The sequence below is a fragment of the Sinocyclocheilus anshuiensis genome, unplaced genomic scaffold, assembly GCF_001515605.1.
Source record: "Sinocyclocheilus anshuiensis isolate Anshui unplaced genomic scaffold, SAMN03320099.WGS_v1.1 scaffold330, whole genome shotgun sequence".
NCBI classification, from domain to species: domain Eukaryota; kingdom Metazoa; phylum Chordata; class Actinopteri; order Cypriniformes; family Cyprinidae; genus Sinocyclocheilus; species Sinocyclocheilus anshuiensis.
In genome coordinates, this window is record NW_015547689.1 from 3,187,089 (window position 1) to 3,205,181 (window position 18,093).

The 18,093-nt window shown below is 39.0% G+C and overlaps 1 protein-coding gene across 1 annotated transcript in view; it reads left to right on the forward strand.

Moving 5' to 3' along the window:
* The window catches only part of LOC107703592 (NAD(P) transhydrogenase, mitochondrial-like), a 43,323-nt gene extending 25,750 nt beyond the window's left edge, over positions 1–17,573 (forward strand). The window contains exons 13-22 of the mRNA XM_016506279.1: positions 96–241; positions 1,256–1,451; positions 1,884–2,117; positions 3,234–3,394; positions 6,749–6,928; positions 8,151–8,310; positions 11,396–11,477; positions 14,822–14,940; positions 15,024–15,139; positions 17,198–17,573. Coding sequence (XP_016361765.1) covers positions 96–241; positions 1,256–1,451; positions 1,884–2,117; positions 3,234–3,394; positions 6,749–6,928; positions 8,151–8,310; positions 11,396–11,477; positions 14,822–14,940; positions 15,024–15,139; positions 17,198–17,338 — 1,535 coding nt within the window. The 3' untranslated portion in view covers positions 17,339–17,573. The remainder of the gene's footprint in view (positions 1–95; positions 242–1,255; positions 1,452–1,883; positions 2,118–3,233; positions 3,395–6,748; positions 6,929–8,150; positions 8,311–11,395; positions 11,478–14,821; positions 14,941–15,023; positions 15,140–17,197) is intronic.
* The last annotated feature ends 520 nt before the right edge of the window (positions 17,574–18,093 follow it).

The window sequence follows — 18,093 nt, forward strand, 5'->3', positions numbered from 1 at the left end:
GTTAAAAAAAGTTATATATATACATTTTATATAATGTTAATAACTTGTGTACTGTGTTTATACTGTGTTCTGTTTGTTTGATTTTGTTTGATCAGGTGGTTTCTTGGTTACTCAGAAGATGTTGGACATGTTCAAGCGGCCCACTGATCCTCCAGAGTACAACTACTTGTATCTTCTTCCTGTTGGTTTGTTTGTTGGAGGTTATGGGGTGGCTCTTCAAAGCGGCTACAACATTGAACAGGTAAAGCTGCATTACTTAATTGCAACTCTTCTGCACTTTTTGTACTGTGGACCTGAATTTTGCCTCAAATCATGCAACTTGTTGAGTTACTTTGGTTCATTCGTTCGTTTATTTATTTATATAGCACCTTACAGGCTACAAAGTAGCTCCAAAGTGCTATACATTTGCTGTACAACATCCATATACTAATGTACTAAAATGCCAGGGAGTACAAATATGATTTTAAACGGTCCTTAAAAACATTAAGAGTTACGGAAGATCTAACATTCAATGGCAGATTATTCCACAGTCTTGGGCCAGCGATAGAGAAAGCATGATCACCCTTCAATTTGAGACGTGCTCTGTGAATTGTTAAAAGAAACTTGTTTGATGATCTTAGTATTACGCCTGAACTAAGCTCAGCTAAGTTCCAACTTGCACTTCTCAATATAGCAGACGATAACAGACAAAAAAGTTGCATATAGTTACAGTGAAGACAGTGTTAAAACTATTACAAATAATTTTTGTTAATCGAAATAAAGCTGAAATAAAAAACAATAAATATAAGATGTAAAAACTCTTTTTATTTTATCTTTTTAAACTTTTTATTTCTAAACTTTTTTTTATTTCAGTTAGTTGCCATGGCAATGTTTTTAATTTTTTGTTTATGTTGAAGTACTAAAACTACTAAAATAAAACTGAAATAAAAATAAATGAATGTTAAATGGAACTATTAATAATAATAATGACAGAAGCTCATAACAAATGAACACAAACTAAAATTAAAATGAAAACTGAAAATATATCTTGTATTATATAATGTAACAGTGTATATAAATAAAACAAAAATAACACTGGTTGAAGGAGGGATGTAATCTAGTGACCAGAATATCAAAGATGCATAGCAACATGATAAATTCAACTCAGAACACCATAGTAACTTCCTGGCCATGGTGAACTGTAGTTGTGCAAAAGAGAAATGGATTCTGGAAGATTTATTTCCTCACTTCCTGTAAACCTTCCCTTTGTGTGCAGATGATGTACTTGGGCTCTGGCTTGTGCTGCGTGGGGGCTCTGGGGGGTCTGTCCACCCAGTCCACGGCCCGTCTCGGTAACACCCTGGGCATGATCGGAGTGGCCGGTGGCATTGTCGCAACTTTCGGAGCACTAAAACCTTCCCCTGAGCTCATGGCACAGATGAGTGCAGCCATGGCGGTGGGTGGCACTGCTGGTGAGTACATGTGTGTGTGCTTCTGTCTGCGTGCATTTCTTCTTTAGTCAGTGGCCTTTGAACCTCCAAGTGTGTGAATGTAAATGGCAAATGGCTTTGTGATTTCCCCGCAAAGCCAGGTAATGGTCATCAGGTCGTGTGAGTCACACAGCACGGTATCACGCTTTGTAGCCAGTCATGTCTAATCTAAATTGCTAATTATTCCTGGAAACCTGCTGGAACGTAGTTTAAACCGTCCCGACCAGCCCCAGCTCAAACCAGAAGTCTGCTTGATTCCAGATGCTTCCACCCTGAGGTCTCAGCCCGCCCCAAACATGCCCCCTACACACTCTTTTCCCCAACCTGCACTCCAGATTCACATCAACACACACACCGCTTCATCGGATGTGACCCGTTTACCAGCAGGCCTGAATTCCCCTTTCTTGTTTACAGGTTTGACCATCGCCAAGAAGATCCAGATTTCGGACCTGCCGCAGCTTGTCGCCGCTTTCCACAGTCTGGTGGGATTGGCGGCCGTGCTCACCTGCGTGGCAGAGTACATGGTGGAGTATCCCCACTTTGCAACTGACCCTGCGGCCAGCCTCACCAAGATCGTGGCCTACCTGGGGACCTACATCGGTGGAGTCACCTTCAGCGGATCTCTGGTGGCTTATGGCAAACTTCAAGGTCCTGCTTGTTTGGTTATATAATAACAATTAAAGGGATAGTTCACTCGAAAGTGATAATTCTGTCATAATTCAGTCACCTTCTTGTTACAAACCTGTATGACTTTTTTACTGTGTAATACATAAGAAGATATTTTGAAGAACAGCTTATGTTCGTAAAATGAATGTCAGGGAGTCCAAAACAAACTGTTGTTTTGTCCATACAATGAAAGTCAATGTGGCCCAGAGACATTTACTGCGAACTGAACTGCTCCGAGATACTAAAACACAGGATCATGAGCTGATCACATATAAAAGAGCACAGTGCCACGCTTCACTCTGAAATACGCAACGCATCTATTAAATTAATTAAATGAGAGGCTTTTTGATTTGATATTTGCACTAGGGATATTGTGGCTCAGTTTTATTTCTATTAATTGTGCAGCCCTATTAGAGATCCCAATGTTGTGGGTCCAGGTCCTCCTTGTCTGGTGCAGCTTTGTTTGTTAAATCACCGGCCCATCGGTGCCACACATGCCTCATGTTTAAAGCTTGGCCAGGCGGAACCTCTCAGAATTTGGCACTAATTAGTCCCTCCGCCCCCCAGTAATTTTCCACTTGTCCCTCAAAGCTGGAACGCATAATCTTCAGGAGCTTTCCCATTCCTCAACCACTACAACCGCTCTGAAGCCTGCAGGCCTTCGCTGATAAAACAGATTAGAAGTCTCATTTTTATCCTTGTGAGTTTTTCTTTCAGCCTAAAAGTGGGGCCGGTGTAGAATACTGTACATAATCACCCAATCCAGCTGTATTGCTAACCTGTTATGCAGCTGATGCTAAAGAGTTTTTGATTCAGCTCCTACTGAATTTTTCCTGTGCACACATACTTGTCTTGGGCTGATGATATGTCTCGTACATATTCTAATAGTTTACAGAGCGCTAGCAGCTGCTTAAAGAGCACTTTAACAACATGACGTACTTTTGTTTAAAGCACGACTCAAACAAGCTTCTCGTTTCCAAGAAGTTCTCACCCTAATTTTATTTCACTCATCGTGTTCCCAAACAGCACATGTTGTCCGGTGTACGTGCTAACCCACTTTTTGTGTTGCTCTTCTCACTTGACTTCCTCCTCTTGCAGGTCTCCTGAACTCCGCTCCCCTTATGCTTCCTGGTCGTCATGCGCTGAACGCTACCCTCATGGCAGCCAGTGTGGGCGGCATGATCCCCTACATGCTTGATCCCAGCTATACCACTGGCTTGACCTGCCTGGGCTCCGTGTCTGCGCTCTCTGCCGTCATGGTAAGGGATTCACACAGGCTTCCAAAATTGTATTTATTAAATTTTTTTGGCCAGGTTATCTTTTATTAATTTCCTGAGTCTTGCTGGGTGGTTCAGATGTTTTTTTTTTTTTCCTCTTCTTTTTTGGTAGGGTTATTTTTCTGGTTTCTTGTGGTGGGGGTTTTTTTTTTTTTTGCAAATGACTTGGTAGCTGATGGCTCACATAATATTTTAATTTAAATAAAATGTTCATTTGAAATTAGCGTTGTTTGAGATATTGGCCAAAATGTTTAATTTCCAAACTAAATTGTTTTTATAATCAATAATAGTAATAATAACAGTTTTTAAGTATGTATGGCTTAAAGTTTTTTTTTTTTTTTTTACTTTTCTGTGAAATTAGGCAGATAAATTATAATGGGGAAGAAAACATGCTTTTGCATTTTTCCAGTCTCTATTGTATGTATGTGTATATATGTGTGTAAATATACAGTTTAGCCATTAAAATCACAATTTAGCTTCCGGGTTGGACATCGACATGATGGCAGCATAGAACTAGTGTTCCTGGTTGGAATAGTTTTGAAAAACCCCCTAAGATCATTAAACTAGCAATCTAAGTAATCTACTTCATAAAAATAAAATGTCCCGCCAGCGAGACCGTCGACTTGAGCCTCATTCTTAGAGAATTAAGGGACTTTCGTCGGGATAACAAAACTCAACTCGAGGACATTAAAGTGGAAATTTCGAATACCAACGCTAGACTGGAGGAGGTAGAGGGCCGAGTCTTGACAGCAGAAGAGAGAATTCAAAACGCAGAAGAGATACTCACAGGCTTGTTGAAGTTACACACCAAAATGGAAGAGAAACTTGTGGACATAGAGGGTCGTTCCAGACGGAACAATGGTAGAATATGCGGAGTTCCCGAAGGTGCCGAGAAGGACTTTCCGACAGTGGCTCTATTTCTAGAAAAATTTCTGAGAGAAAATTTAAATCTATCAGAGGACACATCACTGCAAATTGAACGTGCTCATAGAGCGCGTGGTAGACAGCCACCGGCGGACACACAACCACGATCAGTCGTGGTTAAATTTCTAAGTTTCACGACCAAAGAACAGATACTTCAACAGGCCTGGCAGATGAGAGGATTCTCTTGGCAAGGAAAGCAGATCAACTTCGATAATGATTACGCCCCTCAAGTGCTACAGATGAGAAGGGAGTACACAGAGATACGCAATGTTTTGAAAGACAGAGAAGTGAAATTTAGAACACTGTACCCCGCTCGTTTGAAGGTGCTTTATGAGGATGGAGTGAAGATATACAACACGGTCGAGGAGGCAACGCAAGACATGTCAAAGAGAGGATTCCCGGTGCAGCCCATCAGACACCCGAACACCCTCATGGAGCAGATTCAGCGAATGTCTTGGCAGAGAAGTGGCCAGAGCACGGGCAGACGCGATCTCCAATGGAGAAGAGGGCCAACGTTCAAGGAGAAGCTGCAAACTTTCCGAAGAAAGGACGGGAGTTTGCAATCTTCATAATTTATGCACGGTCCCGATTGTCTTTGTACCATAACGGTAAAGTGGTTAATACAGAGATGAGAAGCATTATGCCATTTCGGACTGGCAAAGGTATTTGAGTTAAAAAAAAAAAAAAAAAAGAGAGGGAGAGTGCGAGACGCAACGTCCTTAAATAGTTTGTTTGAACAACTTAGTTATCAGAATCAGAAGAGCTTTATTACCAAGTATGTTTACACACACAAGGAATTTGACTTGACGACAGGAGCTTCCAGTGTAGAAGAAAGTACAAACATAGTGCCAGATTTTTCTTGAATTGTAACTGTTCTTTTAAGGTATCTTTTTGTATGAGTTGTAAGCAATAGCTCCCCATGTTCTTTTGTATATAGTTGTTGTTAAGAGGAAGAAAATATAATGCGTATGTAACATTTGAGAAATTTGTTTTCAAGATTGAGGGCATACATACTCTGTATATACTCTCCATAGTAACATTAAGGTGTATGTATTTTTTCATTTATTTATTTTATTTTTTTTTCTTTATTTCTGAGAAATTATGTATGTCCTGATCTCTGTATGCATTTTCCCTCTGAAAAAAAAAAAAATATATAAAATGAAAAAAAAAAAAATCACAGTTTAAAACATTTTGCACAGTATTTACTCTAAATTCATTAAACTCATTTTTTCACATTTTGTTGTGATTATTATTTGTATTGTTTGTTGGTTGAGCCTGTCTAAAGACAATTTTCTACCCCATTGGGGATAGACAAAGCTTTTTGAATTTAGAATTTTTGAATTTGAAACACCAGAAAATGTGCACTGTCCATTGACAAGACTAGATTTGGAAGTGATGCTTGGAGGAATTCTGTAAATCAGCATGTTAAAATGTCCAAATATGACATGCTCCATCAGCCAATACATTGGCCTACCGCTATCTTAAGTAGGGACAGTTGTTTATTAAATTGCACATTTGGTTAGTATTCCATTTAGTCTTGGTATGAGGATGTAAAGATTAAGATTTTGACTGAGGTCAGAGATTGATAAGATTGTGTGCAGCTATAGCACATACAACTTCTGTTCAGTGTTTCAGAACGCCGTGACATAGGTAAACCCTGCAGCTCGTGAAACCTAAATCCCTTTGCCTTTAGCTTTATTTATTTATTTTATATAATCCATAAGAGCACACCACCATATGTTGACAGATAGAAGTAAACCACAATCATGAAATTTCGAGGGAACGCTCCCAGAGTCTTGGTAAACATTGGCGTCATGGAGCTTTCGTCATTTGTCAATAATCAGGAAGCTGACATTTTTATACAGCTCCTTTTACCTCCATAAAGTTAAACAATCACCTGCAGTATGGTGTCTGGCTCTTTTTACACCGATTATTCTTCATATTCTCCGTTTTTTTTGCTTGTTCGAAGGTATTTTTTTACATGATGTGTTGGTAGGTGGCTTTGTTTAGGCCTTTTCCCTGAGGAAGGTACATTGTTTAATAATACAGGGATGATATCATGGACGAGTGAAACGAATACTGTGTTTTGACAAACACCTCATGCCTTAATTGAAGCCCATTGCAACCAGATCTGTGTGAAATATGTTGCTCTGGCTTGCTCTATATTGCATTTCCTATTTGCATCATCACCCAGCGTGTAAATGAACAGACTCATTTTATAAAAACAAACCTTGTGTACAATGCTAATACCTCAGGCTTGTGATTTTTCTTTTGGTGGACTTTCTTTTTGTTTAAATGATGGAATCGCGTTACTGTTGTGCTTTGCTCACTTGTCATCACTGTAACCTTTGATCTCCACCCTTTTTCTCTCTCTGACCCTCTTTCTAACCCTGCTTTTTGTTGTCTTTGTAGGGCCTGACCCTGACAGCCGCCATCGGAGGGGCTGACATGCCCGTGGTGATCACAGTGCTAAACAGCTATTCCGGCTGGGCCCTGTGCGCTGAAGGCTTCCTGCTCAATAACAACTTGTTGACCATTGTGGGTGCTCTCATTGGCTCTTCTGGAGCCATCCTCTCCTACATCATGTGTGTGGTAAGTTCACAGTCTCAAAGTTCACGCCATGATTTTGTTCCCACCTCTTTTAATAATAGCATATTCTGAATGCTGGTCTAAACATTGTGGTTGTTATTAGTCTTAAAAATTGACAGTGGCAATGTTTTCTCCAGCCCACAAGCTCTAAAAATTATTTCAAATATTATGTATTTTTTTTAATGAATCTTTACATATGCATTAATATGCATTACATTTAAATATATATTATTTGACATTTATTTAAAGTTTATATAAATGTGCTATAACAGTTTTTGAAACTGCTTTTATTTGATCAACAATATATCAAAAACATTAATAATGTGAATTAGTAGTATAATTTTAAAATAACTTTGCAATTTTAATTTATTCCTGTGATGGCTGAATTTTCAGTGGTCATTACTCCAGTCTTCACTTCATCCTTTAGAAATCATTCTAATATGCTGATTTGGTGCTCACGAAGCATTTCTTATTATTATCAATGTTGAAAACAGTTGGCTGCTTAATATTTTGTGGAAACCCAGATACTTTTTTTCAGGATTATTTGAATGGAAAGTTAAAAAAGTGCACTAGTGTATAATATATAACTAAATATTGTCATTATTTTTAGGTCAGATGTTCTCAAAGTAGAAAACCCGATGACAACATGTACTTCAGATTTATGCAAAATAACACTGCCTTATTGAAATGTTATTTACTAGATTTTCGGTTGTTTCTAATAGTAATGTTATGGTTTGCATTTCAGTTATGGCTTTAAAATGAGCAAATACTTAGTTCTGATCAGTGGATCAATTCGTCTCACAGACCGTTATCAAAACTGTAAAAGGTCATGTTAAATCATTTGTGCATAACCTAATTAATATTAGATTACAAAACACATGTGTGTGAGTCTAAAATCTTGATCTCAAAAACTGGATGTTCCTGTTATAATGACTCCCATGGCTTGCACCCCAGTGGGACTTGGGAATTCAACACCACGGTTTAGTTTTATAAAGTTGGACAAATGGTACTATTTTACATGTACCTGCTTTTATCCTTCCTTCACATGCAAATTCCACTTGAGTCGCTTTGGCTATCTGGCATGCTTCTTAATATCCTGTTAATAATGGCTAAATGTCATATGGACACACATTTTCTTAACACAATCTTGTTTTATTCCGCTGAGAGGCAGTCTTCATATTCCTCATTCCTGATTTCCAATCTCTGGGTGTTTTTTCTTCCTTAGGCCATGAACCGCTCACTGGCAAATGTAATTTTGGGTGGCTACGGCACGTCATCCACCGGCACGGGCAAGCCCATGGAGATCACAGGTACCCACACTGAGGTCAACGTGGATCAGTCAGTGGAGATGATCAAGGAGGCTCAGAATATCATCATCGTTCCAGGTAATGGAGGCCCTTTGTAGCCGTGCACATCTGAAACTCCTTGGTTTAAACTAAATCTGGAGCGTACCGTCAGCGACTTCAAACAATCCTTTATGTTATGTTATGTCTGTTAAAGCAACCTTGCTTCACCCACATTACATCACTGGTAATTTTCTGACCCCTCCTGTGCGGGACAAACCCCCCAGAGTGCACCCTGAGGCCTGCTGGGGCTTGTTCTGAGGTGGTCTTGAATTCTCTCTCGTTTTTTTGAAGCCCTAGACACATTCGTGTGCACTTTTTTTATCTGTCTGTTTGGGCTCGACTCCTCTTCGGTGTGTTTTTTTTATGGAATGGCGCAGTTGGCCTCCCGTGGCATTGTTCGTGTGAGGCGAGCTGTGGAGGGTGGTGTTAGTTTTATCTCTTCTGGCAGGGTCGCGCCATTTTTCTTTTGCCCAGATACAGCTGACTGATTGAGCAGGATGTCAGAAGAACTTTAACTGTGTTTACCTTCAATACAAGTTCAGTTGGCAAATAATTTAGTTGGAGTTGAATGTTTTTCTGTGGCTGGTTCCTTTAAACCATCTTTGCATTGGTGTCCGTAATGGCCTCCAGCAATGGCAGCAACTCTCACGCTGCTTTGTTCTCCACAACGCAGTGTTTTATAGTTGCGTTTTATGGTCCGACAGCAGGTCGAGAAGATCAAGACCTTGGAGGCGACAGGACAGTGGAAAAGATGAGCGATTAGATGTGGGAATATGAACAGAAAGAAAAGGAGAAACGATAATAAACAGTGCAGTCCAGAGTAAACAAGACTGCAGGGCCAAGCACAACAGAGATGGCCCCTTTTATTTAAAACAAATGGCCGTCCAACAGGCTCTGAGGCATCCAGATTTTTCCCTCTTGACCATTGCCTGTTTAGCCACTGCCAAGATGAGAAAGCCCTTTGTTCACTGACAACACAGGCCTGACCATCGTGAGCACCAGTCTGATAATCAAGATTGTAGCTTCAAACCCTTATTCCCCATCACTGTAGTCTCCCAAATCACTGTAGGGCCCAACAAAACAGAGTTTTTTGTTTTGTGGTGTTTCTATACTGTATATTCTTTCATTTTTGTTTGTATTTTTTTTTTTCTGTTTGTGTTTGTTTTTGTTTTCTGTTTTGTGTGTGTGTTTTTGCTATGTTTTTAATTTTAATTTTATTTTGAATTTTCCATTTGGGCCATTTCAGATTTGTAATAAATGTTGATTTCTTAAAGGGAGTAAGTAATATATAATTATAGTATATAATTTATTATTATTATTATTATTTATTATTATTATTATTATTATTTATCTATCTAGCCAGCTAGATAATGTTATCTTGATGTTAACTGCAGAATTCGCAACAATGAAACATGAACAACACGAAAGATTTGCAACACGAAAGTTGCCTAATGTTTAGGTACGTTAGCTACGCTCTCGCGCTGGGCCTGGACGATCGGTCCATGCTTTTTGTTGAGCCCTGCACTGCTAAGTAACACATAATTGAACCCACTTAAATGTTCTCCTCTCGTTTGCCGCTCCATCCATCCATCAACCTCCATTGCGTTGTCTGTCCTTTTTAGTATATTTTGAATGGGGTTCCCTTGAGTCTGTTCAGTCTTTACACTGAGTAAGCAATGGCCTTGTTTCCATTTCCGCATTTTCGTATAATTTAAGTAGTCATAGTTAGTTTAGTTGATTGACAGCTGTGAAAACATTTAAGACTTTTCTGTTTAAGCTTGGAGTTTGCCAACCAGGGCTGTTTTCCTAAGCAGAAATGCCTTTAAAAAAAAAAAAGAGCTGAAAGAAATCATTAGGAGTTAGGAGGGTTAGCCGGCACGCACCGTGACATGCTTGTTTAAGTAGCATTTGAAGGCGGTTATGACAGACCTATCAGAAGGTGTCAGCAGTAACTGAGGCTTTAAACTGACGTGAGAATTTTTTATTCGTTTATCCTTACTGTAAGTGCTAAATTGGTTATTGGTGACATATCGATAAGTAAATCTGTCTTTTCTGCTCTTTCTGATCCCAGTTCAGCTAATTCTGCGCTGCTTTCAAACTACACCAAGGGTATAAAAATAAACACTTCTGTGAAATATTATTACAAATTCTAGCAACGACTTTAGATTAAAGATGTATTTCAACATGAAGCCATTTTCTCCTCTTTTTTTTTTTTTTTTTTTTTTTTTTTTTTTTTTTTTTTTCCTTGCGTGCTTTGCTCAAAAGCACATTGCCGATGATGGAGATTGTTGCATGCTGCATCAGATTATCATTCCCTGCCACTCTCTTGTGAGCTTCAGTGCCATTTCCCATAATGCAACTTGTGGGATACTTAAACAGTCAATTGTCAGTTTATTTCATTCAGTTGCCACCTTGTCAGATCTGTCGCATAAGCTAGATTCCTGTTTTCTCTCTCTCTCTACAGCTGCGGGCACTGTGTGATTGTGGAGGAGAGATGCAGACCGGAAGCTTGTGTAATTTTCGTTCATTCGTTTGATCTGAGAGCCCAACAGCTGCTGCCAATTAGAGCATTTGCAGTTGATTAGAAGGGGAGATGGGTGGCCAAAGAGTGGACAGATTAGGAAGCACACCCGCCGCTCTCCCCCTCGTTCTCTTCAGGATAATTGGCTAGGGGTGTCGTCCTGTCAAGAGGACTGTGGGTAGAATTGACACTGTGTAAACTGTCTCATCATTCCTATTAAGTTTCTGTCTGTCTGTCTCTCCATAAAGATGCTTCAGGGGTAGAGTTGGAAAGATTTGGTTCATTGAAAGGAGTTGCAAGTTTGCGGGTCATTCAGGTTTTAATTATTTCATCTGTGAACTACAAATGAGTGGGAGCAGGTCTCTTGTTTGCTTTACTCTCAAAACAGATTTTTCCTATTGTTTATAAGTTGGGATTATTTATTATGGTAAAATCAATTCACATGACACATTGAGAAAAAAGGTGAGGTATGTGCCAGGATCATGCAGAGTTCATTCGAGTTTTCCAGTGGGAGTTTCCTAGGCTTCATAATTTAGTAGCGGCTGATTTGTGCATGTCTGTTTAGGTGTGTTCCTCTTTTAAATGCTGTGTCTCTTATTTCAGGTTATGGTCTTTGTGCAGCAAAAGCTCAGTATCCTATTGCTGATCTTGTCAAGACTATGTCTGAGCAGGGCAAGAAAGTCAGGTAAGAAACATTCAAACATCTACAGTCGTTTTCAAATCTTTACTGTTGAACTGTTATTCGACACCTTATTAAGCCACGTGTGCACCACAAGATCCATGATACCAGGAGAAAGCTATCCGTTAACATTTCCCATTCATCTCAGTGGCGGATGCAGGACACCCCTTATTAGTAAACAGTGTCCTATGAATTATTGAGCTGGATGACACTTGGAATCTCCCCTTTCTTTTCCTAAATCCTCACTCTTGCTTTATTTTCTCTCCTTTGCTTCATTTCTGTAATTATATTATATAACTATTTATATGTCAAAATTGTAATGGATTTTACCTATCCAAATAATAATTATAGTTATAACAGTTGGTGGTATTTTTTTTTTTTAATTCAGCCTTTGATGTTGACTGTAACGCAAGTACAGGATTTCAATACACTGCTGAACAGACTCATGTTTATTAAAAGTCAAGCCAAAATGTCAAACATTTTCCCTTGTAGTTTAGTCTGTGTAAGTTTTAGTCTCTCTGAGGGGGTCTGAGTCTTGTCAGTACTGCTGGGTGAGTGTTTGAACTCACTAGTTGCAGGTCAGTCTGGTGATCCTCTGAATGGCAGCCTTCTCTCTCCGCTTCTCTCTGCATGTCGGACTCCTCCATTTCAAAGAGTGCTTTTGAATATCGTCATTCAGTTGCTCTATTGTCTGGGGCTTTTGTTGCCTCTCCAGTGTACATGTAATGCCCTGTGATCTGAGAGCGCAGTGTACCCCAGGCCTCCAGTGCTGTGAAAGAGCTGGTGATGAGCAGAGCGACAGGTGCAGGCTATGCAATACTTTCCACCGTCCCGGCGACGCCTCTCAGGTTGCAGGGCATGGAAAGACCGTGTGCCTGACCCTAGAGATGTTTCAACAACCATGCGCTTTCAGTATTTGTCATACTGATGAGAAGAACATGTAACACAATGTAAAAGTTTCTAGTGTTTTTTTTATGCTGTGGATGGTGGCAGTTTTTTACAATGGGACAGTGAAGAAGTGACAGGAGATAAGAAGAAAAAGAGGTGGGATGGGGGAATGACCCGAACCAGATTTGAACTTGGGTCACCTACACATAAGTGGTACCAAAGTGGTCTATAATATCTGGTCAGAGCATGCCATTAACATTCCCTTTGTTTTCAATGGTAGTTCGTCAAGTCACAAATTTAAGAGCATGGTAAAAAAATAAATAAAACGTTTGCTATTTATTGAAATTATATTTCAACTATTTTATAATTAAATGTTTATTTTTTTATTTCTATTTTTTTATTTTAAAATGTGTAATTATTTTAAAATGTATATTTTGTATGTGTATATAATTATCATATAAAAATATTTATTATTATTACTATTTGTATTTTTTTTATTATTTATATTTAAGGAATATTTTATAAATGTGTAATTTGTGTATATGTATGTATATATATATATATATATATATATATATAATTTATAAATTAATAATATTTGTTTATATTCTCTTCAGGATAATTGGCTAGGGGTGTCGTCCTGTCAAGAGGACTGTGGGTAGAATTGACACTGTGTAAACTGTCTCATCATTCCTATTAAGTTTCTGTCTGTCTGTCTCTCCATAAAGATGCTTCAGGGGTAGAGTTGGAAAGATTTGGTTCATTGAAAGGAGTTGCAAGTTTGGGCAGGAAAGCAGTCTGAATCTCCTCTGGGCTGGAAGGTCGTGGTTGAAAAGAAGCGCAGTTATTTTCAGAGCGCGTGTTGGTTCAGCGTAGTGAAACGCAGTGCGATGGTAATGGGAATAGCAGAACGGTCGGGCTGGGTTGGATGGTAGAACCGAGCTTAGGTTCGTTGTCTGCCCAGACTGTTTTGTGCATGCAGCTGCAGCTTATGTAAGCCAGCGTCAGAGTTGATTGACAAACCCCATGTCTGGAAAGTTTTGAGGCCTGTCCATTAAAGTATATTTCTTTTTAGTTGATTATTGAACATGTTTTTTTCTCATTTCCTATTTGACAAATGAGTTTACGTCAAGGAAACTGATGAACAGATGTCGGATTTGATGGAAAGCAACTGCAAGCGTGATGTGAATTTTTAATTTATTTTTTCTCCCCTCCCACTAGTAGATACTTGCTAATGTAATGGTCATCCTCTGAAAGTCTGCTTTTTCAGTAACAGTTTGGTAGGTTTTCTCCAAGGCAGTGTGGTCTTAAAAAAATGGATGAGAAAATAATTGACAATAGATGTGTAAAATAAAACACATATGAAATCAAATAGTGTATTGATCTCAAATATGTTGCACAAATTGGCTTGAATGCTCTGGAAATGGACTAATTATGAAGTAAACAACTCTTACATGTTAATTTGAACAACACTGCTTAGGTCAGGTAAATTGGTTAAAGGTGCACAACTATGCTTATCCTTATACTTGTGAATGTTTTCTGAGAATTTGCCTGATTCTACCCTTTTAGTTCTTTAATGCCGTCTGTGGCTGTTTTTAATTATAATTAAATGAACTGTATATAAAAATATAATTTTCTGAGCCCCTCTCTTTAGTTAATGTACTTGACTGATTGAATGCTCTGATAATGAAATCTGTGTGGTGGTTTTAAATTATATTTATATGTTAATTATAAAAAGATGTTTTCAAGCCTTCTCTTGAGGTTTTATTTAATTTAAAATGTAATTAATATACTTGATGGATTGAATGCTGTTTATTTCATTTATTATTTTTTTTATTGGCTTTTTTAGAAAAGTGATTAACTGGCTCTGACGGTTGATTTGTTTATTACAGTTACTGTTCCTGTCCTGTGCAAAGCTGTTTGGATAAAGTTCCTACTATTTCGTTTAGAAATAAAACGTATTGGTATTGGTTACTTTTTGGTAGTGTGAGTTAAATTGCAGTTCCTGTGCCTTTTGAATCTGAAAACAGTGTAAACCTCAACTAAAAATGTAACACAAAATTACATTGGTTAAAAAAGGCAGGCATATCACTTCCTGTGTCTCTCCTAAGCCTGTTGGCTGTGATCTTCTGTTTTTACAGTGAAGTCGTAAAGCTGCCCACGTGCCCTCGGGATCCACTCGTCTTCCTCAAGCCATTTCCCCTGAGCTCATGCACTTTACTACCTCTGGCATTAAAAAGATACCTTCAGCCGCTGCTTATTTCCTTCTCTTTTAACCTCTTACAAACACCCTAACCCCTACCCCAAAGCACTTCTACTTAACCATGTTCAAAGACTCCTGCGCGTACTGTATGGAGAGTCATCCTGCACAACCGGAAAGTGCTTTATTTGGATGCCATATGTGTATCAGGCGATCTAAGAGGTCACTGATCTGTATTGTCTGCATGTGTGTGTGTGTTCAGGTTTGGAATCCACCCTGTGGCTGGTCGTATGCCAGGCCAACTGAACGTTCTGCTGGCTGAAGCTGGTGTGCCTTATGATGTTGTGCTGGAGATGGATGAGATCAATCATGACTTCCCTGGTGTGGTATCCATTTTTTGTGTTTTTTGGTGTCATTTGTGGGATATAAAATCCATAATTGTGCTTTCCATGATTGTTTTTCAGAAACTGACCTGGTCTTGGTAATTGGAGCTAATGACACAGTCAACTCAGCGGCCCAGGAGGACCCCAACTCCATCATTGCTGGCATGCCTGTTTTGGAGGTCTGGAAGTCCAAGCAGGTGAGCATCTTATTAGTTGTTAATGCCTTGCAACTTTTAAATATGAATTATAGTCTTATAAAAATAACTTTTTTTGTAGCTGATTTCACACGATATACACAACTGTTCAAAAGTTTGGGGTTTAAAGAAATAGATTCAGCAAGGGCACATTCGGTTGTTCAAAGAAATTTATAATTTGACAAAAGATTTATATTTACAGTAGGCTAATTGTTGTTCTTTTGAACTGTCTATTCATCAAAAAATCGTGGGGAAAAATGTATACCAGTTTCCACAAAAAATATCGAGTTTTCAATTTAATTAATAATTAGAAATGTTTCTTGGGCACCAAATCAACATATTAAAATAATTTCCAAAGGATCATGTGACACTGAAGACTGGAATAATGGCTACTGAAAATTCGTCTTGGCCATCACAACAATAAATTACATTTTAAAATATATCAAAATAGAACACGGTTACTTGAAATTGGTAATAAGCTTTCACAATATTACTGTTTTTACTGTATTTTTAATTAAATAGATGCAGCCTTTGTGAGCATAAGAGACTACTTTCTAAAATATAAAAAAACCTTACAGACCTCTCAAATATTTGAACGGTACTGTACATGACATACTTCATACTCCATATGTATCAGGCTTTACATTTATGGCCTAGCTGGAATAAAAGCCAAGATAACAAGAACTGGCCTCAAGCATTGTAATATAGACCATCCCTCATTCTCCCACCCAGAGCGATATGAAAATCTCCATCCCATCCCTACAGCTGGTTCCCACTGTAACCACGCTTCGGTCCAGGTGTATCTCCAGAAAGATTCCAGCTCACGCTGCTTTCATTAGCACTGACTCGCTCGTTCTGGAATGATGACATTTCAGAGCATCCGACCGATACTTTCCCTAAAATGTGGGGCTGGCGTGCCTCACCACATGACAAGCCCACTGCGGCCAGACCTTCTCTTGGGAAATCACTCCGAGTACTGGGGCTTGACATTTGCGAATGTGCAAACACGTTGACCTTCTCCCAAGAGTAATTGCGTGTAGCTTGTTAACATGTTCCATAATTCCGTACGGAATTATGCAAACACTAGAGCTTTGAACCAAAGCCTGCCTTATTTGTAGCAACTTGGAAGTGTAGCCAAGTCACAACAAGGGAACTCGACCAACTTCGAACGTAGTGACGCTCTTGATGACATGATAGTGCGGCAGAATCTGAAGTTTCCCTGTCGATTGTCTCCTTTGGTTTCGTTATCCTCAATCTCATGCAACATCCATCCTACTGATTGCTCCCAGCCATGTTAAAGACCTTCATGTGTAACCTCATTCCCAAATGAAACCAGCTGCCCTATGAATAATTTAACAAAAGGATGTTGTCCTGTCCTGGGGGAGGCTGAGCCTGGGTAAAGTGGTCACGTGACTCTTTGAGAAGGGGGGTTGGGTGTGTCTGAACGCCATCCTGATGCCACCTGGTTGGCATTAAACATCTGCAGGGCTTTTGAAGGGCAGATGATGATATTAAAAGGATCCGCCTGCCGATTTTGAAGTCTCAAGTTGAGGGTCATTTCGTTCCAAATATCTTTCAGTGTATTGAATAACACTAAAGCTAGACCAGCGGCAAGGGCTCTCCTCTCTGGTTTTGCTTATTCAATTACCAAGTGTTCCTCCTTCCCAAACAGATGCTCTCAATCAAAGCGCTGCTCTCAACGATTTTCCCAGAAACTGCTCTGCCTAAAAACTGGTGTTCAAGACACTAATGACTCTTAATTTTGTAAATGGCAGATACTTAAATAACCATTACATGTTGGAAGCATGGGCTGTTTTTGCACCCTCTTGTACAAATCCTAAAACCGTTCTCCACCACTTCACATGCAGGTGCATGCAGTGTCTTTACAGGAATAATGTTGAAGATTTTGTGTAAACTGGCTCAACTCAATGGAAAAATCCGTTGATAATCTAAGGGCAACATACAGGATTTTATTTTGTGTGAATTTTCTAACTTATTCCAGGAAGTACCTTTGTTCCTGGATAAGACAAAATGCATCAACCTCTGCTTTCATCTCTTCAGGTCATCGTGATGAAAAGATCTCTGGGAGTTGGCTACGCTGCTGTGGACAACCCTATCTTCTACAAACCAAACACATCCATGCTTTTGGGAGATGCCAAGAAGACTTGTGATGCTCTGTCTGCCAAGGTCCGTGAGGGCTAGAGAGGAAAGAGAAGATCTGACCTTGCTTTGCACCAGATGAGTCACGGAGATGAGGAGATCGAACAAACCCAATAAACCCTTAGATATAAATTAGCACTAATAGGAACAAGCTCTTAATGACACTCTATGCCCATTTCGATTTTGCTGTAGATATAGGTAGTTTATTTAGTAATTCCAGAACTTTTGTTTTTCTTTTCATTAAATGTTCTTCTTTTGGTCCCCCATTTAAATCAAGTTAAAAGGAAAAAAAGCATTACAGCATCACATTAATTAGCATTAATAAAGCAAGTTAACCAGTTATCATCTGGTTTTGTATGTATTATAGATCCGGTTTTATATAGCACAGCAATCTGTAAAAAAAAAAAAAATTTTTTTTTTTTTTTTTTTTTTTTTGTAGGGTTAGCATACATATGACTAATTTGTTTGAAAGCCATAAACAACTCTAAACTGTATGCTTTTTTCTCCTTTTTCTTGCTTCATTGTTTATTTGCCATGTGCATTAAGTGACCAACTGGTGGTGTAAGGTGTTCAACTTTTCCAGATGCAGCTTCAGAGGACCATATCCAAACAATGCAAATTTTCTGTTAATAGCATGAAGCTTTGAAGGATTGCTGCTGAGATGAAGTCTTAGCCAATATCACTGAAGATTTACACACAGAATCCCAAACACCTGTGGCTCCTCCATAAAATGATTTGTATTCCCCAACCACTCTTAATTCAAGTGAATGTCACTGGAGCGGTGAGGTTAGTATGAG